The following is a 27026-nucleotide window of genomic DNA, read 5'->3' on the forward strand; positions in this document are numbered from 1 at the left end:
TGTGATGCTGGTTGGATCATAGGCTCTAATAGTCATATTTGCCAGAGGAATTTAAACAGGGCTTTAAAGTTAAGAGCAATCTGCAACAAGAGAGAGAACAAGTGAAGCATGAGGAAATTCAGTTCAGCTAGGAGATGACAATATACAATAAATAATGCCTGGAAAAGGGTAGTGAGAAACCACTTGGATATTGTGGCCAATAAACTGTACAGTATGTACAAGGCTGTAACATTTTGGTCAATTAGATGCCAGATGAATAAAACCTCCAAAGTGAAAAGCAGCTCTGTAGTTACTGATGAAAAACCACAACAGTACAGCTAGTCCTCAAGACCACAATTAAGCCCAAAATTTCTGTTGCTCTGTGAGACATTCATTTGTTAAGTGAATTTTGTCCCATTTTACAACCTGTCTCGCCACATTTGTTAAGTGACTCACTGAAGGTCTTAATTTGGCAACATGGTTGTTACGTGAATGTGGCTTCTCCATTGACTTTGCTCCTAAGGAGGTTGAAAAAGGTAACCCTAAGACGTTGCAACTGTCATAAATTTGAGTCCATTCCCAAGTACCCGAATTTTGATTATATGTCCATGGGGATAGTGCAAAGGTCGTAAGTATGAAAAACAGTCATAAGTCATTTTTTCAGTGTCATTGTAACTACAAACTGTCACTAAATTGCTATAAGTTGAGGACTACCTGTATGCCTTCCTTTATAAGATCATATATAGTTGGTACATGAAATGTAAGAATAACTAGAAATTATCAAACAAAAATAAATCGTACTAGTTGGATGTTTTGAGAATAAGTGAATTTAGCAGGGCTAGATTGATTTGCTTTATCTCACATAGTTATGTGCTAGTACAAACCATCTGAGTTATAATCAAAATCAGAAGTATGTGGAAACATATTTTCCAATTAACAAAATTAATTAAGAGGCATATTCTTTTTACTGCAACTTGAATGGACACATACATGCATATTAATACTTTATCTCAACCTTACAAATTTTAATCAAGTTTCTTAGTCAAAAAGCATACTGTCAGATTTCTTCCTATTTTCACTCAGGGCATGAAACAAAAAAGAGTGGCAGTGATATGTATAAATATTGTTTTTCGTCTGTAATACAATAAATGATAGGATATCTAAAATTTAATATATTACTGATTAATATATTGGCAATGTTAAACAAACCTCTGCTTCTGCTTTAGACTCAATGGAATAAATTATTGCAGAATTCTAGGATCAATTATAAGTACTAGATGCAACATAAAATAGGTGCAATATAAAAAACATCCTGAGGCTGCACATGCCTTTCACCAAATTGCATACTGCCATCTTGTGATGCTTCTGAGGCTTTCCAAAAGCTTGCAAAAAGGCTGTGCCCACACTTCTCCTTTTGCATATTGCCTTCTTGTGATGGTGGAGGTGGCAGGGCTGGTAGAGTGTGGTTGCAGGGACAGCTTTGTGTTATGGCGTAGAGGTGGCTGGCCAGTGCCATGATGTGGATCTTGAGGCAGTGATCCGCATTGGCAGTGGGGCGGCAGCAATCAGGGCTTCTGATGTTGCCACCTCCACCAAGAAGTCCTGCTATGCAGGACAACTAAAAGGCAGAGATGGGAAAAGATAGGCAGGTGATGGGAGTTGAAACACTCCTCTGGCCATAATTGCAGGCGGCCTACCAATCATCTGAAGTTTGATCATGTGACTGGGGGACTGTAATGGTTTTGACTTATCCTTGTTGCTGGTATTAAATAATTGCACCAGTTGTTAGCCAAGAAACCACCCTAATCCAAGTCATTCTGGTCCTTATTATTGGGACTAGTGGAATTATCTACAGATCACTCCAGGTTTGCCTCTGTTCTGAGTCCACTAAAAGAAGGGGCTACCAAAAGGGATATGCTCCTTGTTGAAGACAAAAATAAATTGCTGAATTCTTACCCAAATTTCATACAAACATTTGTGATGAGCTGAAAAGAAGAAGAATTTGGGAAATTCACAAACAAAAGAAAGGTAATTGCAGAGTTTGTATGTATATATTGGATTTCCAGATATGTCAGGGATATAGAAGGGAATAAACTTGCTTTGAGCAGTTTTGGAAGAGACTTGCTAACAAATTGAGAAATGAGTTATTGGCATCCAAGAGAGTTTGGAAGAATTTTTCCAATGTTGTGTTGTAATTGATGGGCAATTAGAGTTGAGACATGGAAGAGAGAATAAGGGAAAGAGCTTTTATAGCCTCTCTGCACTCAGTTCTCTTCTCTGTAGTCTCCTTGGACTTGGACACCAGAGAAACCATTCAAATAGAAACGCCCGCCCACAGCAGAAACAAACAGGAGAGATTTTGGTTTGTATTGCTACTGTAAAGTCCTGATACACATAACCAAGACTTGCACTGCTAAAATACCAGTTGCTAAGTGCCCACCTTTGGAATTGCAGGCCATGTAGCAAGCAGTGCTTGAATCACTTCAGAACATTATCTTCAGGAATCTTGGCAGGCTTCTATCCCAACAGCTTGGCAAGAAAGCCCTCAGACGATTAAGAAGAGCTCAGGAAATTGACAACAGACTGGTGGATTTTTATAATCTGTGGTATTCTTCATGTATTTTCAAGCTTAGAAATGTAGTGGTGCTTAAAAATTGTGAACCTATTTGAATTTTAAACATTTCTGCATAAATATGACTGCGTGACTAATTTTGTTGCTTGTATCTTTATGATTTATATTGACTGTTTCCTAGTAGGATTTGATTGCTTATTGTACCCTATGACTATCATTAAGTGTTGTATCTTATGATTCTTGATGAATGTATCTTTTCTTTTATGTATACTGAGAGTATTTGCACCAAGACAAATTCCTTGTGTGTCCTATCACACTTGGCCAATAAAGAATTCTATTCTGTGACCTAAAATGTTTAGGCCCTCACTCTTTGAGGGCTCATCCCCTGGTTATTTTAATGAGCGGATTCACTTGACAATCATTTTATTTTCAGAAGGTTAGCTCTCTATTACTGAGTAGAGGGCCTTGTTCTGTGTGTTTATGAAAGTTAGGCTATGAATAATCCTGTAAAAGAATCCTGTCAACATTAAGGAAAATAGTGAAAATCAATATCTTTCAATAAGCTTTATGCAGTTCAGTTCATTTAGATTTTAATGATAGATTTTAATATTGATTTTAATTGTTTTTTATTTTATAACTTTTATTTTCAATTGCCATAAGCCACCTCGAGTGATTTATAAATAAAAAAGTGGGATATTTATTTAATAAATAAATTACATCTTGAACTTCTAGTTAAAGGCTAGTTAGAGAGGCTGGGGAGAGTGACACTTTTGGGTGAGAGTTTAGGATTCCAGAGGTGCTAAGAGCAAATGCTGTGTTGGTTGTAGGAGGTTGGATGTATGTGGCTGGATGCGGGGGATCACCCTCTAAGGAAGCTAGAAGGCCAGTGTTGGGAAGAGGATGAAGGTTCTGGGAACTCAGGGTGAGTTGCAATATTCAGGTGGTGATAGGCAGGGGGTATTTCAACAGGAGTCAGAGGGTGGGCAATTGGCAGATAAAATTCATTCCAGTTGGATGCCAACAATGGGACAAGTTCTGTGGAAATGCCTGGGGAGTAAACTTACTCAGATATCTGCGAACAATTTGATCCTGTTGAACATGAGAAAATGGACAGGCTCCTCCAGACCATAAATACCAACACTTACGAATTAGATCCATGTTCTTCATTCTGTCAAGCCTGTCCCCAGAAATGACGTAGATGGATCTGTGTGGGTCTGAGTGATGGTGAATTCTTCTTTGTTGGAAGGGTTGTTCCCAGTTCCCTTTAAGAGGGCACTCGTGAGCCCTTTCCTTTGGCTGGACCCAATTGGATAATTTTTAGGGAAAGTGATGGCACTATATCCGGAAGATACTGGATGAAATAAATTATCTGGATCTTTTTTCCACTTAGGCTTCAGGCGCTGATATGGGACAGAAATAGCATTGATCATGTTTTTAGATGATCTTTAGTCAAAGTGGGATGGGGTAGCGCATCCATCTTTCTTGTTCTTGATCTTTCAGTGGTTTTCATACTATGATCATGGTATCTTTTTGGGCCAACTCAGGGAATTGGGGTTGGGGGCACAATTTTGTGCAGGTTCATCTCCTTCCTCTGAGGCTCATCCCAGTCACTGTTGATAGGGAGTGAGAGGTCCAGTCCACAGCCCCTTTTGTAGGGTGCTTCAGGGCTTGGTGTTGTGTCCACTCCTTTTTAACATTTACATGAAACTGCTGGGTGAGACCATCCATCAGCACAGGATGAAGTATCATGAGCATACTTTATCTCTGTCCCAGTGAATGAAATGCTGTGATGTCCTTTTGTGATGCCTGGAAGCTGTGAGTGTCTTAATGGGGATCAACAGGCTTCAGACCAGCCCTGGTAACACAGAGTGGCTGTGGATGTGAGGTTCCTTTTTATCTGGAGGTTTATTATCTTTGCTCTTTTTTTTAATAAAACAGCAGAGAGTGATTACAACTTAGATGTTGGAAGTTATGAACTAAGGGTTCAGATGGATTTAGAGTAAGATTTTGAAATTGTAAGAATCCTTATGGGAAAATGCTGTTGTTTTGAATTCTTAAAACAAAACATGATATGGTGGTACTTTGAAGCTTGAACATGAGGTAAACAGAAGGAATTAAAGATTACAATGAAAGGAGAACAACATTTAAATTTGACCTACTAATACAGAAGGAGCAAAATGCTTTCACAGTAGACCTGTTGATGGTTATTAGTGAACAATGAACCCAAAAATTAATTTTAAAAGTGTCTTCTATTATAGTCAGACTGTCTTTAAAAGATCACAGAAAAGCAGAAAGGTGGCAGATGGCAGAAAGTTTTATCGGATAAAACAGACTGATTTGAATGTGGATTTATATTTAAAAATAACTAACTGTAAGAATGATATTAAAAAGATACTACACAGGATGTACAAATGGACCTGGTTGAAATCTTAATTAAAAGGAGCATATAAGGAACAAAACGAGCAATTTTGGTAGCTTTTCTATATTGGATTTACAAGACAGTTGTTACACTTTTAAAAGTTCTTTTAAGAAGCGACAAAGAAAAATGAAAAGAAACTACATTCTAAGACATTATTTGAATGGATTAAAGACCAAGATAGTTAACAGAAGGAAGTATAAAGTTGGTTTATTTTTCCAAGATTAAAATAGATAAGTTGTTATCTCTGGTAACTTCAGTAGAGTTTTTCTGATCAACATTGATCAATGACGATTTGTTTATGGATAAAAGATGAGGTATGGGAAGGAGAGATCATTTGATGTATTTTAAGTGAAGGTGATCAGTTACTAAAATTGTGTATTGTAATGAAAAGGGAAGAAATGAATGTGTTCATTTCTGTTTTCATTTGTTCCCTTATTTTCTGCAATTTCTATTTTTATTCTTTTGTATTTGTATTACCGTAATTTTTACCTTTTTAATTGTTATGTTTAATAAACTTATTATTTATTAATTTGCCTATATTAGCAAATAAAAACCTGAAAGAGTGCTTAAAAGAAAAGAGAATCCCCTCATTCTCCTTTTTGGTTTATTTTTAAAACCCTGAAAATATTAAAGGCGCTGAAGTAGGAGCATATAGGATAGAGATTACTGTATCCCTTATGTTCTATAAATTTGCCAGAAATGTCTTTTCATAATCTTATTTCATTAACATGAAATGTTTTCATCTTGCCTATTTATTTTGTAGATTGGACTATATCAGACTTGATATCAAGATATTTGAATAATTATTCTATTTTTATCCTAATAAGTTGAGAATTTTTAATGAAGAGTGTGTTTCAAGACAGCTTTCTCAATGTGTTGAAAGTATAAACTCTGTATTAATTCTCATTTTGGAATTCTTTGGAAATATTCTTCCAAAGCTTTCACAATGTTAAAATTAATTTAAAGGTTATTGAATTTTCTGTGATAGAGTCATCCTTCAAGTTTCTTACTCTACAAGTTGGATTTATGTTTTATTTTGGTATTTCTGTGTTACAATTAGTTAGACCAAAATTGTCTTAATCCAACAAACCCTAGCATCATCTTCAGCAAGTATTAGACTTAATATAAGTTACCACAGCTTTACATTCTTGTCATATTTCTTGTCATATTTGTATTACTTATGTTCTTCTATAGTTATATATATATTTATAGCATTAAATTATTTATTGTAAAATTAATTACAGGAGTTTGGAGTTTAATTCCTGTATTCTGTAATTTTCTTTCCCTTATTTTATCCATATGAAATTTTATTTTTATTTCTATTTTAGCATAATTATTATATTAGCTCTATGCTAATCTATGACTAAAATAACATGAAAAAAATTAACTAAAATTTCCCAGCTACTTAGTTTTGAAAGAAATTGAAAAATGTAGATGATCAATCCTAATTACAGTATATTTAAAATAATGCCTTGTTCTTGCAAATTAATATATGATTGATTTATAAACTATAAACTATCAATTCTTTTAATCTAAAATATGATTTAATATTGAAAACATAATTATACATATATCAGATATTCTTAATGTCAGATTTGACAATGAGATACTAATTCCCTAGAGGTTTATTTATTTTTATCCCACCTTTTATTATTTTTACAAAGAAGTCAAGGCAACAAACATATCCTCCTATTTTCCCCACAACAACCATCTTGTGAGATGGGTTGGGCTGAGAGAACTCGACCAGCCCAAAGTCACCCAGCTTGCTTTCATGGCCAGCAGCTATGTATATAACAAAATTCAAGTATTTTTTAGAAGTTGATTAGGAACCAACAGTATGATACAGCTGCCAAAGGGCAATGTTATTTTGTGATGTACATAAAATCCAGATCACAGAAAGTAATTATTCCATTCTACTCTTTTTTGTGAGACCTCATTTGGAATATTGTATCTTATTTGTGTACGTTATAAACTAGAATAATATTAGAAGAGAGCTATTAAGTTGATTCATTCTAATTAAACAAGCCTCATTTTTTAAATTTATAGCATTTGGTTTTCTATCATGTCTTTGCTTATTATAATCTAGAATGCTAAGACAACATTTGTTAAAATAATCAACTATGTAAGTTCTTTAGAATAAACTTGTAACAATATTTGTGATAAACGTAATGCTGTTAAAAAGATAGGCATGGAATCCTTCCCTCCTTCCTTCCTTCCCTCCCTCCCTCCCTCCTTCCTTCCCTCCCTCCCTCCCTCCTTCCTGTGTTTATGTCTCAAATTTTCATATTTTTAATAATTCCAAATTGTTTTTGTGCTTGCATTTATTTTAGACATCTATTAGCTACTTAAAGTAGCTGAATCATGGCTCAGTTTCCAACACCTTTTGGAGGTAAGAATTAAAATATTTGTGTGACATTTCTTTTTAAGGGAAAAAACAATTTCATTTGTTTTAGAAAAAGTACTCTGATTTGCAGAGCCAAAGGTCTTGTATCATCTTATTCTTCAGAATAATTGTAGAAGAGCAAAAAAAGCTTAGAGAAGGGACATCAGGATGGCTGGAGATAAAAGCAGCCTGAACAAGAGCTAGGGAAATAATTTTGAAGTGCAAAGATTTAACATGTTGGATGGCATTGGTGATGGGGGCTATGCCATCATAATACGATTCATAATAGTAATAGAACATTTTTCCTACTCTCTCTGATTTTAAAAATGCAGAGGCATTTGATCAGCAGAAATATATTTATAGGTGGTTTCTACTGGTTACCTGCCAACTTCATTTATGGTGAAGTCCAATTCTTCAGCCTTATTTATGTTGCTCTAGGTTATTATAGTGAATATTTTCTTTTTGCTTAATTAGTGAGCTGTGCTTCCTTCAACCTGAGGCAGAAGGCATTATTTAAACCTCTTTCAATTTGTGGCTTTTTAAAAAAATGGCAATGTTTAAATTCTCCATAATGCCTTTAGAAGGTACAACCATTATTTATAATACTTGTTTTTCCAATTTCATTTTCTTTGTTATGAATTAGGCAGCCTGGACATTTGGGCCATAACTGTGGAAGAGAGAGCGAAGCATGATCAGCAGTTCCACAGTTTGAAACCAATATCTGGATTTATCACTGGTAATGCCATAGTCATTCTCTTTGATTAAGATCATTGATAGAATCATGTAACATGTTTTCCAAATGTGCTTTTTCAGGGGGCAACTGGACTTTCTTGGTATGTTTTTTAAAGACTTTTAGCTTCTCATCCAAGAAGCTTCTTCAGCTCTGACAGAATAGTGGGGAATGGAAGAATTTATATTCCTTGCAGACAGCTGGTAATTTGCATCCTTTTAGAGGGTTGTTGAAGTACTTGGAGGTTTAGTTATGTCCTCAGGGTCACCTGAGTAGTGCTCCTGGTTCCTGTAGTCTACATTTTTACCTCTGGAAATCCATTCCTACTCACACCATTCAAAGGTGTTCATCCCAAATTGTATAGCTAAAAGTCAACAGGGATAATCATGACCTGGATGACTGAGAATCTCTACAGACATGTAACATGTTTGTTTCCCTAAAGCCTCTGTCCAACAGCCAAACTAGTAGTGTTGCAAAAATTCACTGTTATAGTAATGCAGAAGTCAATGTATTCATACCTAAAAGATAATTAATGTTCCACTCAAAATATGGTCTCAGATGTGTAATTTTAACAGAACGACTGAAATGTTAGGATTCTAAATTTATTGCTACTTTTTGGTGTCTTGCCTATCTCCCCCCTGCAAACAACCTATATCACTGAGTTCAGCAAAGAAATAATAGCAATAAATTCAATTCGCTACTGCCAGTGAACTGTATAAGAATAGAGATACATTTCTCTATGATTGTCTCGAGGCTTCTTTCAAATCCTGTTTTCACAATGCATATAATGTAGCTTGAAGGTTCAAGAGCATAACAACCCCATATTTAATGCATGTATATAATCCATAATTTTCCACGATAATCTACCTAAAATAAAAAGCAAAACACAAGGACAACCCTCTCCAAAATACAGAATGAGACAATACATTATACCAGAGAATTTAAAAATAGTAGAAAGCTTACTTATTGGTAAACATCAATATATTGTTAATTGACTGTCCTTTCTTCTATTGACTTGATAGCAACAGCAATGGAAACTTTGCGTAGTTTTTATTAGTTATTGCACTTCAAATCTGCATGGTTTGGTATTTAAAAAAATCTTATAAGATGGCAGAATGATTGAACTATACAAAATAAAAGAGTAGTCCCAGGTGAGCTAGGCAGCAAATTTAACATAAATAAAAATATCTAAAATTTAGAGAAAACATTTCGAACATGGGAGAATTTGTCCTAAATTTGAAAGACTCTAAATTTGATGAATAAAATAAATTCAGGGCTATTCATGACATTGATACAAATGAAAATCTAAAACAATAGCAATGAACAACTCACAACAGAAATAAAATGTATTTACAATATTCTGCAATTTGACAAAAAAACAGCAGTATTATACAATACATTGAAAGTGACCCTCAAAGAGGAATTTTTTTTAACAATGTCCAGAAAACAGTTATCAAAAATATAAGACACCTCTGTTGGAAGAAATTCTAAGCTTAAATGCAGTCATAGAAAATGCTGTTCCCTAATCCCAATATTGTAGTTCTGTTTTAGACAGTTACATGGAATCTTTATATGCATGATAATAAATATATAAATATTATAAATATCTGATGTTAGGAAGAAACAGAGATATGTAATAATCCAGGACTATTTAGGAGTTTTCAAAACATCTAGAGCAGAGGTATCAAACTCACGTTGTCACGGTGGCGTCACTTGATGTAGTGGGAATTTTTTCCCCTTCGCTAAACCAGGTGTGGATGTGACCATGTGATGCATCTATCCTGTGGGGCAGGAGTTTGACAGCTCTGATCTAGAGGATCTAGATCTGAGCCAGCAGGAATGTTCTGGTTCTTGTTTTAGAGCAACTATAGACTTCATGATACCTTCACTATACTTTTTATTATGCTCTTGGTATCTGCTTAACATACTAGAAAATATTTCTTAAAAAAATATTTTTAGTTCGTTTGATTATCTCTAGAATTATTCAGTCTCCTCCCCAAACCCACCCACTGGGAGAAGAAAAAATCCCATTTTCATGGTAGTTTCACTTGCTTTCTTTTATGAAATAGTTTTTTGTAGTTTTGCAAACTGGTAACATTGAGAGTTTTCTGGCATGCTCAAGAATGGATAAAGCTGTTCAGAATAAAGATGGAAAACATTATTTAATGGTAGAAGGAATAATTTTGACCTATCACAATAATTGTTATAAGAATTACTGATACTTTTTGAATATGATAAAAGACCAACATTAATTATTTACTGTGGGAAAGGGAACTTTTGTTGCTCCAATTTCCTTTGGAATTATATTTTAATTTTAGATGCTCTAATGCAGCGGTCACCAACCGGTGGGCCATGAGAAAATTTGGGTGAGCCACAGAGAAATCTCATCCCCAGAGCACCCCTCCAAAGCAATTAATCCAGGCTGCGCAGAAACACAAGGCTGCGCAGCCCACATGGCCTGCCGGAACCCTTCCCGCCCACTCACTCCTCACCGGGCAAACTTGCCTGCTAAATTGCTATTTTTCCTTTTTCCAACCATCTGTTCTGCTGTGCCGGGAGATTTAAATTAGCTAGGAAGCAGGAAATGGCTGGATTTCTTGCTTTCTAGCTAGTCTTTAGATCTTTGGCTCTGCTTTGAAGCACAGCCGAACCTCCCTTAGGACTGAAGGTTCTATTATTCAGTGCGGACTCATGGCAAGCAAATTTGAGAGACTCAGCTAGCCGATGGCAGATAGATAAATTACTGAATGATTCTGTGAATGATTCAATCTGCCTGCCTGCTTTGCCTGATTTTGGGTGAAAGTTGCTCTTTTTTAATAAAAAAAAATTCAATATTTACATACATGGTGTGTTGTGAGTTAATTTTATGAGTTTGCTTGCAAGCAAATTTTACGTGACAGGCTGAGCTAGCCAATGCAGATAGATCACTGAATAATTCTGTGAGCAACTCAATCTGCCTGCCTGCTTTGCCTGATTTTGGGTAAAAGTTGCTCTTTTTTAAATAAAAAAAAATCAATATTTACACACATGGTGTGTTGTGTGTTAATTTTGTGAGTTTGCTTGCTAGCAAATTTTATGAGTTTGCTCGCAAGCAAATATGTGACAGACTGAGCTAGCCAATGCTAGATAGATTTCTGAATGAATCTGTCGTTCTGTGAGCAACTCAATGTGCCTGCCTGCTTTGCCTGATTTTGGGTAAAAGTTGCTCTTTTTTATAAAAAATCCAATAATTATATAAATATTTATAATATTTACATACAAGCCATGCCCAGACAGTCACATGACCACCAAGCCACAACCACAAATTAGGCCACACCCACAGAACTGGTTAATGGTCCCTGGGATTTAATATTATGAGTTTGGTGGTCCCTGAGGTCCAAAAGGTTGACGACCCCTGCTCTAATGAGCAGGGCAAATGATAGAGAATTTTTGAATATACTATATAGTTCAATAGTATTAAACACCACAGGTTCCTTACCACTACTTTTTATTGCTATTCCTACAACTTTACATTTGAAATAGTACATTTCTTCTTGGCAGGTGATCAAGCCAGGAATTTTTTTTTTCAGTCTGGTTTACCTCAACCAATTTTAGCACAGATATGGTAAGTTTGATATTTCATTGTTTTGGGGGCATAATACAGTACTTAAAATATGGTGCTACAGTGCTATTCTGTTTTAAAGTTTCACCTAGAAACCAGGAGACTGAATTGTAGTCCCGCTTTAGGCATGAAAGCTAGCTGATGACTGGCTCAATCAATCTCTGTCAGCCCAACCCACCTCCCAGGAGGAATGTTATGGGGAATATAGGAGGAAAAAGGAGAACTTTGTAGGTTTTCCATCTTGAAAGTAATAATGTAATAAAACAATAAAGATGGGATAAAAATATTAAAAAATAAAATGAATAAAATAAATTTTATCTATGATATACTATGAAATACAAAGACTATAGATTTAAATGAAAAGTCAAAAATATATCCTGGAGGAGAATTACATGGATGTGTCAGTGAAGTTACCAATAGATGGTCTTAATTTGAAGGAGGCATTTCCTTTATAGTATGAGTTCTTAGAACAGTATTTTTGATAAAATATGTTTTTTTGATAATTTTTTTCTCTTCTAAAGAATTAAGGGAAATATAAAAATGTCAATTCAGTACATTAGCAACTTAATCTTTCTGTAGCTAGCTTCTTTCATTAGGCATCTGAATTATTTTCAGAATAAATGTAAATATAAATATTTAATTCTATGATTAGAAATAAATTTAGCAGATAGAATGAGTTTTCTCATTGTCTAGAGAGAATAATTTAATGCTGAAATAATAGGATGTTATTATATAGCCTGTAGTTAGAATGTTTATATGATTATATAATGCATATTCTAATTTGTTTAAAAAAATCACTAAGAACATTTAAGAACTCTTTGTTATATAAGGATTTATTTTCAGACTGTGTACTCTGATATAATTTTGATGTAAATGTTGGTAATATGGGAAGATAAAAGCAATGTATTGTAAGAATATTTGCATCTTACGATATTTTGGAGCATGTAAGTGGATGTTTAAATTTTTTTGAGCTTTGAAAAAAGTGGTAAAATGCTAGTCTTAAACATAATATTTAATAACTGTCAATTTATTGTAAGGTTTATAATGAAATGAAAGTCAAATGGTTTTTGAAATAGTAACTAAATTTAAATAACCATACTGTTCCAACGTATTTTCTGAAAATTATGTTTTTAGGATTTTAGTTTTGATTAATTTGATCAGTTTGATTAGTTTTGATACTATAACTAGTAGAGATGAAATAGAGAACTAGAAGATGAAAATATTTAGTATTTTGTAGATAGATATTACAAGTTCATTTTTATCAATTTTTATAAAATGCTAAGTAACACTATGCAATGTTATGTATTTTGAGTGTAGAATTAGGCATCTGCCTTTAGGCTATAGCTGTTTTTTATTATTGTTATTGTTTTATTTATTATTATGTTATTGGATTGGCTGTGGCTGTTGCTTTTGTGTACAACTTAGTTACCTTAAAAATTGATAGAGAAGGAAAGGGAAAACTTTTAGTAGGCAGTTCATACTGTTCCTTTTGTAAACACAACCTTACATTTCTATGAAATTGATAACATTTTCCTATGCGAAAGAGATAAACATTTTAGCACTGTCAGAGTAATTATTTCCATTCTTCCTGTCACAGTCACTGTCCAGTTCAACTTTGAGAATGTTTTGAGCATATAAGGTGATAAAACAGACTTCCTTTAAAGTTGCTTATTGTGTGTGGTTTAATAATATAGAGTCCCTTTATAGAGTCCCTTTAAAAAGAAAGCACAGTTTTGCAATGAAATTTAAAGCTTGATAACCCTGCCTTGTGGCTCTGATTCAGTTCTTGTTAGTTTCAAGTAGAAGCAGAGAAATTACCATTTTAAATAATTTCATTCTGTATCAGTAATATGCCATGGTATTAATTTTAGTGCTACCAGCAGTTTTAAAACACCAATTAATTTTACATTAATTCATTAAGATTAATTTTAAATTTAATTTTGGTTCAGTTCCTGGTAAAGGAATTTGGAGTATGTTTGTCTAATAAGAAGAAAGCCATCACCAACTGATTACGGTCGGTCACTAACTGGCAAAAATGTTAAAGACAGGAGTAATGTATGAAAATAATGCAAGAAAATAATTGCCTCTGTCCTGTATCACATTAGTATAAATAGTGTGCTACAATTTATTTGAAACAGTTTCATTTAAGATGTCTGTTAATCTTGAAAATCTCTACGTTTTACCTTTTTAACATTCAAAGTTCGTAGTAACATTCAAAGTTCATAGTAATATTAAATCCTAAATAGCTACAAATAGATTATATCATATTTGGTCCCTAGCAGTTGATTCTAGCCTGCTTTCATGAAAGAAGAGAGATGGACTTACTCATAAATGGCTTATCGTAGGTAAGCCATTTTTCAACAAAATAAACATATATATCTTTTCCAACCTGTGGCAATTAAGCATACAAATAAAATAATCCAGAAAATCACAACTTTCCTAAATATTCCTAAATAAAAATAATACTGATGCAATTCGTGAGAAGAGACCTCGGTGAAAAAAGATAAGAGTATAGAAGTTAAGCATTTAGATCTTAGTGCACGCTAAGAAGGGAGTGGTCTGAATTTTGAAGGAAAAGTTGTGCCATAGAATAGTTGGTGGTACCATATTAAATTCCAACCAAGCCTCCAGCTGCATTTGCAGAAAAAAAATCAGGGCTCCAAGTTCCTAGCTTAAGGGAAAAGTTGGTACTTCCAATAGATACGTCTCATTTAACTGAACGAATCTGGAAATCTATACAGTATGTTACAAATGCATTTTTGCCAGAACAGGTATTGCTTCTGCTAGCAAATGCCCCACAGAAGTTTGCTATTACATTCTGGTCCTACTGCAGTTTCTGAGTTTCCCTCAAGGGTATCCCTCATAGAATGCATAATAGTAAATCGGGAGGTAATTGCTATACAAGTCAGGCCAGATCACTTTCAGGAAAGGATAGTGATAATACATTATTTGCAGCTGGAAGTGACTGCTCCTTATTACTGTGCTGATTAGAGCAATCAAGGATAGCACAAGATCCCTCAAAGTACATACCTAACTCTCCAAAGAAAAGGCACTCACATGATACAGGTAGTCAGTCCTTGACTTACAAACCATTTGATTTGTGACCATTAGAAGTTACAGTGGCATTAAAAAAGTGACTTATGACCAGTTTTTACATTCATGGCCATTGCAGCAGCCCCATGGTTACGTGATCACCGTTTATAGCTTTCCTAGCCAGCTTCTGACAAGGAAAATCAAAAGGGCAAACCAGATTCATTTAATTACCACGAGTCACTTAACAACTGCAATGATTCATTTAACAACTGTTAATTGGTCATAAAAACATGGAGAACAATTCACTTAATAACTGCCTTGCTTAGCTTATGGGAATTTTGGGCTCAATTTTAGTTGTAAGTCGGGAACTACCTATTTAGTTGAAGTCCATCCATATACTATCATCAACCCTTCTTTATTCTCTGGATTTAGTTTTAGCCTATTAAATCTCATTTAATTTTCAGCCCAGCCTTAGAAGGCACCCAAGCTATCAAAGATCCTAATACCCCTGATAAGATGGGAAAGAAAAGTATACCTGAATTTCATATATATTCAGATAATACCCAATTTAAAACTATTCGTCATTCCTATCTAAGTGTATAGAAACACTAACACAGCTTTTGTTGAGAGATCCAAGTCACTCATAATGCATAATTTTACTGTCAGCCTTTGCAGACAATTTGCTCTTTATACATTTAGTAGAGCTTACCAAAATTAAATACTTTCTCTGATTAATTGTGGCATAATTTGAGGATTGAATGCAATAACCTGCACAGTTATTTATTTTAATAACAACCTGTTTTGCTTGATAGTCTGGTTTCTACTAAATTCTCAGGATATGTTAGTTAAGAATAAATATTAGAAGAATAGATTTAGCTCAGACAATGTGTTTTAGATCAACTTTTTGAACCTGGTGTCTTTTGGATCTGTTGGACTGCAGTGCTGCCAACCAGAATGATTGGTGAATACAGGAAGTTGAAATCCAATACATCTGGTGTTATTATGTTAAAGAAAAGCTAGTTTAAAGAGCCTTGGGTAGATGGAGAATATTCTAGAGCAGGCTTGCACATCTCTTAGAGGGGAAAGAATCAGATCAATATCTTAGCAATAATCACAGGCCACTAAAGAAAAGCTGTGATGCTGATCAGCTTTTAGGCATCCAAGAACAGCATAACAATATGGACTTGGCAACGTTGTGAAGCCTAGAGGTGTTGGAAACGCTCAGCAGTGTGACTTACATGATGGTGATGGTAATGTTTAGTGATGGTAGACTTAATGTTTTTTAAAAATGCCAGTGGGCCACAAAAGGCTGTTTGGCAGACTGCATGTTGTACAGCTTTGCTCTAGAACTTTAAAATTTCTTTGGAAACGGATGCTATCACATTACATAATACTGGACTATATGGACTGATGTCTATCTGAAAATAAAAACATCACATGTTATGAGAAAACATTGGAACTGTAATATAATTTCTGTTCATTTTTGGAGGAACTTGCAAAAGTTTTTTTTTTTTAATGCTGATCATTCTAGGGCTCTGGCAGATATGAACAATGATGGGAGAATGGACCAACTGGAATTTTCTATAGCTATGAAACTTATCAAAATAAAACTACAAGGTTATCAGCTCCCTTCTGTATTACCTCCTATTATGAAGCAGCCTCCTATTGCTATTTCTACCACAGCAGGATTTGGTAAGAATATTTTATATGATATCATCTTCCTGAAGTACTTTGTAGATTTCATATTGTCTACATACTGTCTACATACTTCTATTTAGTGATCATTTTAATATAATTGTAACAAACTTTATCATATAGCTTTTCACCTGTAGTATAAATATCTGTGGTTAGCAGTTTTAATTTCTGTTGAGTGTTATTATTTGAATACGAGAGAAATACAGAAATTTAGGAAGAAAAAGGAAAAAAGAAAAAATATAGAAAGCAATGCAGTTAAAAATATATATAATAAATGAAGTAACTTCTACCCTTTTCAGAAGTTACAAATTCATTATCCCTTCTCCTGCTTTAACATCATAATAATCCCTTCGGCTCCTTTTTGAATCCTTTTCAGTCCTCAAATCCAGAAATCACTATTTGACATTTTTCCATTTTAAGCAAAAAACAAATCCAAAAGAGGTTTCCAGACTTTCACAGGTAGTCCTCGACTTATGACCACAATTGGGACTGGAATTGCAGTTGTATGTTATGATTATAGGTTGAGGCACCTTGTGTCGACCTGATTTTTTATGATGGTTAAGTGAGACACAGTTAAATGTACCATATGATTGTAAATGCAGTCATTTGATCCAGTGGGCATTTTTGCCATTTTGATTGCATTTTTGTTATTAAGGGAAATACAACAATATTTAAACCTTTTAAAAAAAATAACCCACCTTGGTCTGGAAGTTGATCTACTCTTGTTATCCCACCTTGAAAAACAAAGGAGCCAAGATTTTTTTTTCAAATTCTCTTTCCCTATAGAGAAACATTATTTAAAATATTGTTCTTTTGGAAAAAATCTTCCTTAGTCTGATTTGCTCCAGAATCAGCACATTTTTTCCCATTTTGGTCCTATACTTATTGAAGGGTCATTCACAGGTCGTTGTAATAAAAGTCTTTGTAGCTGGCCAGCAATGATAATGATGAACATTTCTCTTACAGGGATAAGTGGTATACCACCTCTTTCAGCTGTTGCTCCAGGGCCAATTACATCCATACCAGTTGTGGGAATGTCTCCACCTTTAGTATCTTCTGTTCCTACAGCAGCTGTGCCTCCTGTTGCTAATGGAGCACCAGCTGTTATCCAACCTCTACCACCTTATGCTCATCCCGGTATGCTGAATTATCAACATTTAGATTTCCAGACCTTATACATTTATATTATTTTTAAAAGAAAAGTAATTTATATTTTAAAACGGAATCACATATTTATATATGGTATCAGTGAAATTCTATCCTGGATGTTATTTCTTAAACTTATAATACGTTGTTTTCTTACTGAATATGATGTATTAGAGGTATATACGGTGTTTCAGATTCAGTTTCTCAAAGATTATTTGGAGAGTGCGAACTATTCTGTCTGCAACACTAAAACAACCTCATATTTTTTTTAGGATCAGACTGTTCCTGTGCGATTTAATCCAATGACTGTAGAGTCCTAGTGCTGCCTGCAATGTATTTACATGACTCTTTATCAATTTTAATGTAGAACAGCATAGCAAAATATTACAATATCTTTCATCAAATATTCATGAGTTTAACAGCATTCAGTTACAAAGTTTCACTCCTGAGTCATTCAGATTTGTATTAACTTTTTATAATAATCACTAAATATTTGATGATTTGATTAGTTTTAATAAGTTAATCATTTTTCCATGAAAATTAGACTGGTTGGCTTTTCCAAGTCTTTTAAATACTGATTAAGCCATGTTAAAACATTACAAACACAAGTACATATATTTACATATTTAAGCAAATCTAATATTAGATATGAGATTGATATCTTTCTGAAGTGTTGCTTGGCCTAAATTGTCTTCCACTTTCATAAATAATATCTAATTAGTGGTTCAGTTTCCACATTGTACTAAGCCAAAATTTGGTTTGTTTGGCATATAATGTTGTAAAAATCTATCCAGTTGGCTTTCATTATATAAACTGGTTAAATGAATTGTAGCTTAATACAGTGTGGATTTGGTTTCTCCTTTTGCTGTAATATGCTGCTTACAATTCCAAGTCTATCTTGAGCCTTAGCAGAAAACTACTTAAGGAATATGTAATTACATGAAAGGAATATATAGGGAATTAATTGTGAATAAACAATTGCATTGTACTGTGCACAGCCCACAGAAAATAAAATACCTTTATTAAATAGATGCATCAATACCATGGAGCATATCCATGCCTCAAAGAGATATGGATAGAAAATGACTTGTCCATTATGAAATCATGCAAATGTTGCAGCTTAAGTAATTGATTCAGATATCAAGATTGCAAATACATAATGACATTTGTGTAATGACATCACAGTGCAAATGTCATAATTTTGCATTAATTTTGGTTTGCAGTGGATGTCATGATCAATATTATGCAACTCTAACTTGTTTAATACACTTGTACTCAGATTCTTTAATTAAGAAAGAGATTATTAGCAACTCATATTTGGTTTAATTGATACATATATGTTTTAATATTTTTATGATCCTTTGTACTTTTTAAAAATCACTTAGAATGTTATAAACTGTGTTGTAATCTGTTTATATCAAAAAGTATATTTGATAATTACAAAATAATTTGTATATTAATCAGATAATTTCATCAAATTTAAAGCATAATTATTATATTTCAGCAACATTGCCAAAGAGTTCCTCCTTCAGTAGATCTGGTGGAGGATCCCAACTAAATGCAAAGCTGCAAAAAGCACAATCATTTGATGTGGCTGGGTAAGTCTGACTGTTTTGTTCTAAAGTATTTGGCAGCTTTGTCCAAAATGTCAGTCCTGCAGATACTCAGATACAAATGTTTTCACTAAATTTAAGAAGACTGCTTGTGAATAAGTGGTATCAGGGTTGAACTCTTTGCATATAACAAGTCATTTCAAAAATCTGAAATTAAAGGATTCATTTTTTTGAAAAGCTTGTTTGTGTAGACTAGAATATAATTTTTATTATGATCACTGATTAGAAATGTGTAGAAGAATAATTATATACTCTTTAATCTGCTTTATATTTTACATCTGTTTTGTTGTGAAAAGATATTCATTGATTAAAGTTTTGTATAAATAATGGATTTATCTGGAAAAGTAATTCACTAGATGTGATTTACACTGCTAACTATTCTTGTTACCATGAAATAAGTTCTCCATTTAGTTTGGCTATGCTTATGTTTGAACACAACATTCTTCTTCCTCTACACCTGTTTTTGACACTGAAATTCTCCATTTTATTCCATCATGTATAGTATTTCACAAATATTCATTAATATATATTTAGCTGGGTTTTTTGCCATGTTTTATCTTAAAACATAATTTTATAAAAAGCATTGTTATTTAGGAGATAAGGTACAATACAAGTTTTCTTAGTTATTGCAATTGCAATCTTGTTGCAATATTGATCAGAATATATTGCTTATGATTGAATAAATCTGGTATATTCATAAATGGTAATAAATTTGAATTCTGGAGAATATTAGAATTAGAATTCTTTTATTGGCCAAGTGTGATTGGACACATATGGAATTTATCTTGGTGCAAATGCTCTCTGTATACATAAAAGAAAAGATACATTCGTCAAGAGTCAAGAATCATAAGGTACAACACTTAATAATAGTCATAGGGTACAACAAGCAATCAAATCATACTAGGAAACAATCCATATAAATCGTAAGGATACAAGTGACAAAGTTACAGTCATACAGTCACAAGTGGGAGGGGATGGATGATAAGGAGTAATGAGAAGATTAATAGTAATAGTAGTGCGGACTTTGTAAATAGTTGGACAGTGTTGAGGGAATTATTTGTTTAGCAGAGTGATGGTGTTTGGGAAAAAACTGTTCTTGTGTCTAGTTGTTCTGGTGTGCAGTGCTCTATAGCATCGCTTTGAGGGAAGGAGTTGAAACAGTTTATGTCCGGGATATGAGGGATCAGTGAATATTTTCACAGCTCTCTTTTTGACATATGCAGTATACAGGTCCTTGACTGAAGGCAGGTTGGTAGTAATTGTTTTTTTCTGCAGTCCTAATTATCCTCTGAAGTCTGTGTCTGCCCTGCTGGGTTGCAGAACCAAACCAGACAGTTATAGAGGTGCAGACGATAAACTCAATATTTCATCTGTAGAACTGTATCAGCAGCTCCTTGGGCAGTTTGAGATTTCTGAGTTGGCACAGAAAGAACATTCTTTGTTGTGCTTTTTTGATGTTTTGATGTTAGGTGCGCATTTTAGGTCATACGATATTTATAATGCTTAAAGGGTAGCACGATGGCTCAGTTATTAAGATATTGGGCTTGTTGGCTGGAAGCTGAGCATCGCACAACAGGGTGAGCTCCCACCTTCGCCTAGTTTCTGCCAACTAGCAATTCAAAAGCATGCAAATGCAAGTAGATAAATAAGTACCATTTTGGTGGGGAAGAAAACAGTGCTCTGTGACATCATGCTGGCCACATGACCATGGAAATGTCTTCTGACAGCACTGGCTCATCAGCCCGCGAAACATATGAGTGCTACCCCTTGTAGTTGATTACCGCTAGCAGAGTAAAATCCGCAGGGATTCCTTTCCTTCCTAAAGATTCACTGTTAAAATGTTGTAGTACAGCTTTTCCTAAGCAGATTTCTTTAAATGTGATGAGGATCAAATTAGTCCATGTTTGATGAGAAGACTTTGAATTGCAATCCAAGAACTTTTAGGAACACTGAGTTGGTGACATAGGATAATACAAAATCCGTTTTGCCAAAGAAATGAATTTCAGTATAAAGAAATTTAACCAATTAAGAATAAAGATATGAGTTGCAAATAGTAGTATGTCATATTTTATTAAATTTGGGTAATGAAGCCTTTTAGTAGCAATGCTAATATTCAGAGAGTACGTTGGGAGGCCTTTGTATAGAACGTAGCAATTAATCTGCTGCCAAGAATCTAAAATAGTCTAAGACAGGGATGGTATCCTACCAGCATAACAACCGGTTCGGTGAGCATGCACTTTGCATGCACATTACTTGCAAAACAACTTCTACAATCAATCCACCATCTCCTGCTGACGCACGGCACTCAGCTGTGCCTCGCAAACTAACTAAAGAAAGAATAAAGGACAGCCTAGAGCCCGGGTGGGCCCAACCAAAGAAAAGATTTTCAGAGAGAACCGGTTAAGTGTCAGCTGCTCTTCAGAGCTACCAGTTCTATAGAATAGGGCCGAAGTGGTGGATCCCACCTCTGGTCTAAGATCAATGGGGCTGGCTCTGTTTTAGCTATCTCTCAGTTTCTCTATCTGCATTAGAACCAAGTTAACAGAGAGAAAACAAGCAGGGGGAAAGGAGGGTAACCAGAGAGGCTGTGTGCTCTTTGAGTTTGCATGTTCATCTGTAAGATGTAATTTTTTTTCTTTCCTGTGAGTTGCTGTTTGCCTAATATGGGTGACTGAATGACTGTTCCCTGCTGAGAAAATAGAGACTGTAAGAGAATTTAAGGCAGCTGGGTTCAAGAGAGCAAGCTCACTGGGCAAGAAAACAGGGAGTGCTAACAGGAGTTTTTAGTTAATCTTGCCAATTAAACTGGCTCTGAATGTCAAAGGGAATAAAAAGCTGTCCTATAGAATAGAATATAGGACTGATAAATTCTTAAGCAGTAAAAAAAAAGATGCAATTGTGCTTTATAAAACATAAAGAAAAAAGTCATGTCAGTTGGTAACACACTCCTGCAAGGAATTCAGTGGGACCAGGGTATAAAACCAAGAGCTATAGATCATTTAGTTTGATGTCAGTCTTTGGAATCATCAATGTCTCAAAATTTGTTACTAAAAGTGAGCATGAATTTGTTGGAATCCGTTTGACAAGATTTGTTTTTAATCTTATTTTTTAATTATAACTACCTCTAGAGTAAACTATACACTCCCACAAGTCAAGTTGGTTAAATTGCAGCTCATTAAGATAGCAAGAAATATGGATCTAAGTGACAGCTTTTGGAAAACCAATGAAACCCAGGCTAACATAACATGACAGTTTCTGCATCATGCTTGCAGTAGCCACAAGTGGGATAGAAATTCATTATTTTGAACAATGAAGCTGTACAAACTTCTACCAAATGAGAACTTCTATTACATGAGATGAAGTAAGAATGTTCTTAAAGTGGATTTTAGGTTTGCTATAGTGAGTAGACCTAAAAGTACAGACCCAGGATGAAGCCAAGCTAAACTAAGTTCAAAGAAGTAGCAAAAAATAGCTGGCAACAACTAACTGGGGTGATATATTTTAGGGATGAATATTTGAGAAGTGTTCTTTATAAATGCATACATGTCTTATACAATCTATGAAAATGAAACTATTTTAGTAGAGAGAAACACAAATAACTTAAACAAAAATTCAAATGCACAGATATTGAAGATATATGGCTTGATAATAACACTTATAAAAATAGTTTGGAATGGTGGTTGACTACAGTCAGATAATGAGGTAGCAGAATGATGTGGCTGTAGGGGGGAAAAGCAAAGTCTATTTTAGGTTACACCAATAAGAGTGTAATTTTCAAATAGCAAGAAATAATTGTATAGTGTGCTTTGGTAAGCCTTTGTCTTGAAATCCAGCTATGGGTGCCACATTTTAGAAAAGATTTAGAATAAACTAGAATACACTAAAAAAAAAAATCCAGAAAGATATCCACAGATTAGTAACTAAATCCTATGCAAAGAAATTAAAGGAGATGATTATATTAAGCTTGAAAAACTAAAGAAACATGTTAGGCCTCTTCGGTTTAATTAAAATCACAGGAGGGAAGATTCCAATTGAATTTTTTTTTTGGGGGGGGGGGACACTTTTGAGCAGTGAAAGCAGGTTCACTGAAAAATCAGTTATCATATCATTCAGTTATCATATCATTGTGAAGGTTAGATAGCCAACTGACCAAGAGGTTTTAATTTGGATTATGGCACTAAGGAGGGGAGAGATTGAATTGATAGCCTAAATGGTCTCTTTCAAATCTATTCTACTTGGAAACTTAAAAATAGAACAGATTGGGAAAGGATAATGCCGAAAAGGAATAAGAAAAACTGTTGAAAGTAAACCGCTCAAAAAAATAAAGGGAACACAAAAATAAGACATCTTAGATCTGAATGAATGAAATATTCTTATTAAATACTTTGTTCATTACATAGTTGAATGTGCTGACAACAAAATCACACAAAAATTATCAATGGAAATCAAATTTAGCAACCCATGGAGGTCTGGATTTGGAGTCACATTCAACATGAAACTGGAAAAAAACACTACAGGCTGATCCAACTTCGATGTAATGTCCTTAAAACAAGTCAAAATGAGGCTCAGTAGTGTATGTGGCCTCCATGTGCCTGTATGACCTCCCTACAATGCCTGGGAATGCCCCTGATGAGGTAGCGGATGGTCTCCTGAGGGATCTCCTCCCACACCTGGACTAAAGCATCCCCCAACTCCTGGACAGTCTGTGGTGCAACATGGCATTGGTGGATGGAGCGAGACATGATGTCCCAGATGTGCTCAATTGGATTCAGGTCTGGGGAACGGGTGGGCCAGTCCATAGCATCAATGCCTTTGTCTTGCAGGAACTGCTGACACACTCCAGCCACATGAGGTCTAGCATTGTCGTGCATTAGGAGGAATCCAGGGCTAACCGCACAAGGTCTCACAAGGGGTCTGAGGATCTCATCTCAGTACCTAATGGCAGTCAGTCTACCTCTAGTGAGCACATGGAGGGCTGTGCGGCCCCCTAAAGAAATGCCACCCCACACCATTACTGACCCACTGCCAAAACGGTAATGCTGGAGGATGTTGCAGGCAGCAGAACATTCTCCACAGCGTCTCCAGACCCTGTCACATCTGTCACACGTGCTCAGTGTGAATCTGCTTTCATCTGTGAAGAGCACAGGGCGCCAGTGGCGAATTTGCCAATAGGTGTTCTCTGGCAAATGCCAAACATCCTGCACGGTGTTGAGCTGTAAGCACAACCCCCATCTGTGGACGTCGGGCCCTCATAACACCCTCATGGAGTCTGTTTCTGACAGTTTGAGCAGCCACATGCACATCTGTGGCCCGCTGGAGGTCATTTTTTAAAGCTCTGGCAGTGCTCTTCCTGTCCCTCCTTGCACAAAGGCGGAGGTAGCGGTCCTGATGCTGCGTTGTTACGGCTTCCTCCATGTCTCCTGATGTACTGGCCTGTCTCCTGGTAGCGCCTCCATGCTCTGGACACTACTCTGACAGATACAGCAAACCTTCTTGCCACAGCTCGCATTGATGTGCCATCCTGGATGAGCTGCACTACCTGAGCCACTTGTGTGGATTGTAGACTCCTTCTCATGCTACCACTAGAGTGAAAGCACCACCAGCATTCAAAAGTGACCAAACCATCAGCCAGAAAGCATAGGAACTGAGAAGTGGTCTGTGGTCACCACATGCAGAACTACTCCTTTATTGGGGATGTCTTGCTAACTGCCTATGCTTTCCACCTGTTGTCTATTCCATTTGCACAACAGCATGTGAAATTGATTGTTAATCAATGTTGCTACCTAAGTGGACAGTTTGATTTCACAGAAGTGTGATTGACTTGGAGTTACATTGTGTTGTTTAAATGTTCCCTTTTTTTTTTGAGCAGCGTATTACATTTATACACATTTGGAAGATGCCATGGTTTGAGTCTTGAACTGGTCTCATAGTTCAAAGTATGACCTACTTTTTGACATTATTATGTTAAGCTTTTAATCTGTGTTTTATATCAAGTATTTTTTCAAGCTGCTAGTACAATGATTTGGTGACAACTATGTTTATTGATGTGATCTTATTACTGTTCATGTATTGTACTAGTAATATTGGAAACATATGGAAGCTTTAAAATGGTCATGATGAAGAAAATCCGAAAAGTTAAAAAGAGAAAAGTATGAATATATATTAAAGGAACATTTTATGGTAATGGAAAGGTTCATTACAATAAATATTTGTGGCATAATGCTAAAAGGACTTTAAAAAAACCCACATTATAGAAAGCAAAAATGAAAATTGAACTTTTAAAAGAACTTGGTGAGTGGCATGCTGATTTTTAAGGTGTTTTCACAGAATACCTTCCTCTTTGTGGAAATAAATTCTATTGATCCAAGGTAGATGTAAAATGGCAACTTAAGTGAACGCTTCTGTGGTATTAAAATGTTAAAAAACAAAGATAAATTTACTTTTAAAAAATCTAATCCAGAATTTAGTATTCTTGAAGCTATGATTTATTATCTCTATTTTATCATTCCAGTGCATCTCTGGCAGTAGAGTGGGCTGTTCCTCAGTCATCAAGACTAAAATACAGGCAGCTATTCAATAGTCATGATAAAACAATGAGTGGACATTTAACAGGTACTAGGACATGCATTTTAATGAACGTTTTTAAAATTCTATCAGTTTAAATAAAATACATTCAAAATATATTTAGTTTTAAAACATGCTTGGTTTAATTAATTCTGCTAAATACTTTGGAATTTGTGTAATGCAGCGATTAAAAGGTCATGCCAATCAATGAGATATTAGTGATGTTGGTGATGGGGAACTTCTGGATTTAGAAGCGCTATGTCTCTGAATGCTAACTATAGGGAAATAAAAGTGAGCCAGCATCTTTTATTTTAGTCTCTTTTAGAAAACATATGTTATGCAATGTGGGACTTTGATTTGATTCAGCTGTTTTATTTACTTATTTAACTTTAATCTTTCGGACCAAAATCCTCTTACAGCTGCTTTTGCAACTAATATAAAAAGTTTAAATTAAGAACTCTGTCAATAGTATTAGATAAACACACTTTTAAAATTATTTTTTCCATAGAGCAGTTTGGCTTTCTGGTGAATTACAAGAATTGCTTGTTTAACAATATCTCACCTTTTTATATATATATAAAATATATATATATATTGTGTGTGTGTGTGTGTGTGTGTGTGTGTGTGTGTGTGTGTGTGTGTGTGTATATATATATATATATATATTGTTTTAAAAGCATTTATTTATTTGTTACAATACTCACAACCCCACAGCAGTTGTAAAGGAGACTCAGCAGCATACAACATTAGCAAAAAGAATCTAAAAGCATAAATAATCAGGATATTAAAAACAAAGTCAAATCCCAAAAATAATCACCACAAACAAAAATAATCCTGTAAGGATCAAAAATGTATGGTATAGGATAAGTTTTAATCTGTTTCTAAAATTGTTGCAAAGCTCCACCTACTTCCATGGCAAAAGTATTCCATAAGGTGGGAGCTATTACAGAGACAGACTGCTGTAATATCCATATTTGAAGGTAACAAAAGGGAAGGGAACTTTTGGTAGACTGTTTCTTGAGGACCAGGCTGGATGAACAGATTTGAGTTCTAATGAGATGTTAATGTGATTAGGGCTCTTTCACTATTGCAGGTGCATTGGCAAGTTTACATGCATTTGTTTGCTCCCATTCCCTTATTATGATTGTTCGGTGAAATATTTTTAAGGCTAATACTATTTCAACATTACAACATATAGTTTGGTTAGATGAAATAAAATTAAGTATTTTGCATTGCCATTACTGTGGTACAACATTAGTTCAAATGCAGATCATAACAGTAGATTGTAAAT

General features: G+C 34.8%; 1 protein-coding gene across 6 annotated transcripts in view; it reads left to right on the top strand.

Moving 5' to 3' along the window:
* The window catches only part of ITSN1 (intersectin 1), a 93657-nt gene that overhangs the window by 4827 nt on the left and 61804 nt on the right, over positions 1-27026 (top strand). For all 6 annotated transcript variants that reach the window (XM_026700560.2, XM_087937585.1, XM_087937586.1 and 3 more), the window contains exons 2-8: positions 7301-7359; positions 7997-8089; positions 11624-11687; positions 16249-16409; positions 17379-17549; positions 19063-19156; positions 25683-25783. In XM_026700560.2, coding sequence (XP_026556345.1) covers positions 7332-7359; positions 7997-8089; positions 11624-11687; positions 16249-16409; positions 17379-17549; positions 19063-19156; positions 25683-25783 — 712 coding nt within the window. In that variant the 5' untranslated portion in view covers positions 7301-7331. The remainder of the gene's footprint in view (positions 1-7300; positions 7360-7996; positions 8090-11623; positions 11688-16248; positions 16410-17378; positions 17550-19062; positions 19157-25682; positions 25784-27026) is intronic.

This window comes from Pseudonaja textilis, chromosome 7, assembly GCF_049901715.1.
Source record: "Pseudonaja textilis isolate UNSWEBS1 chromosome 7, rPseTex1.2, whole genome shotgun sequence".
NCBI classification, from domain to species: domain Eukaryota; kingdom Metazoa; phylum Chordata; class Lepidosauria; order Squamata; family Elapidae; genus Pseudonaja; species Pseudonaja textilis.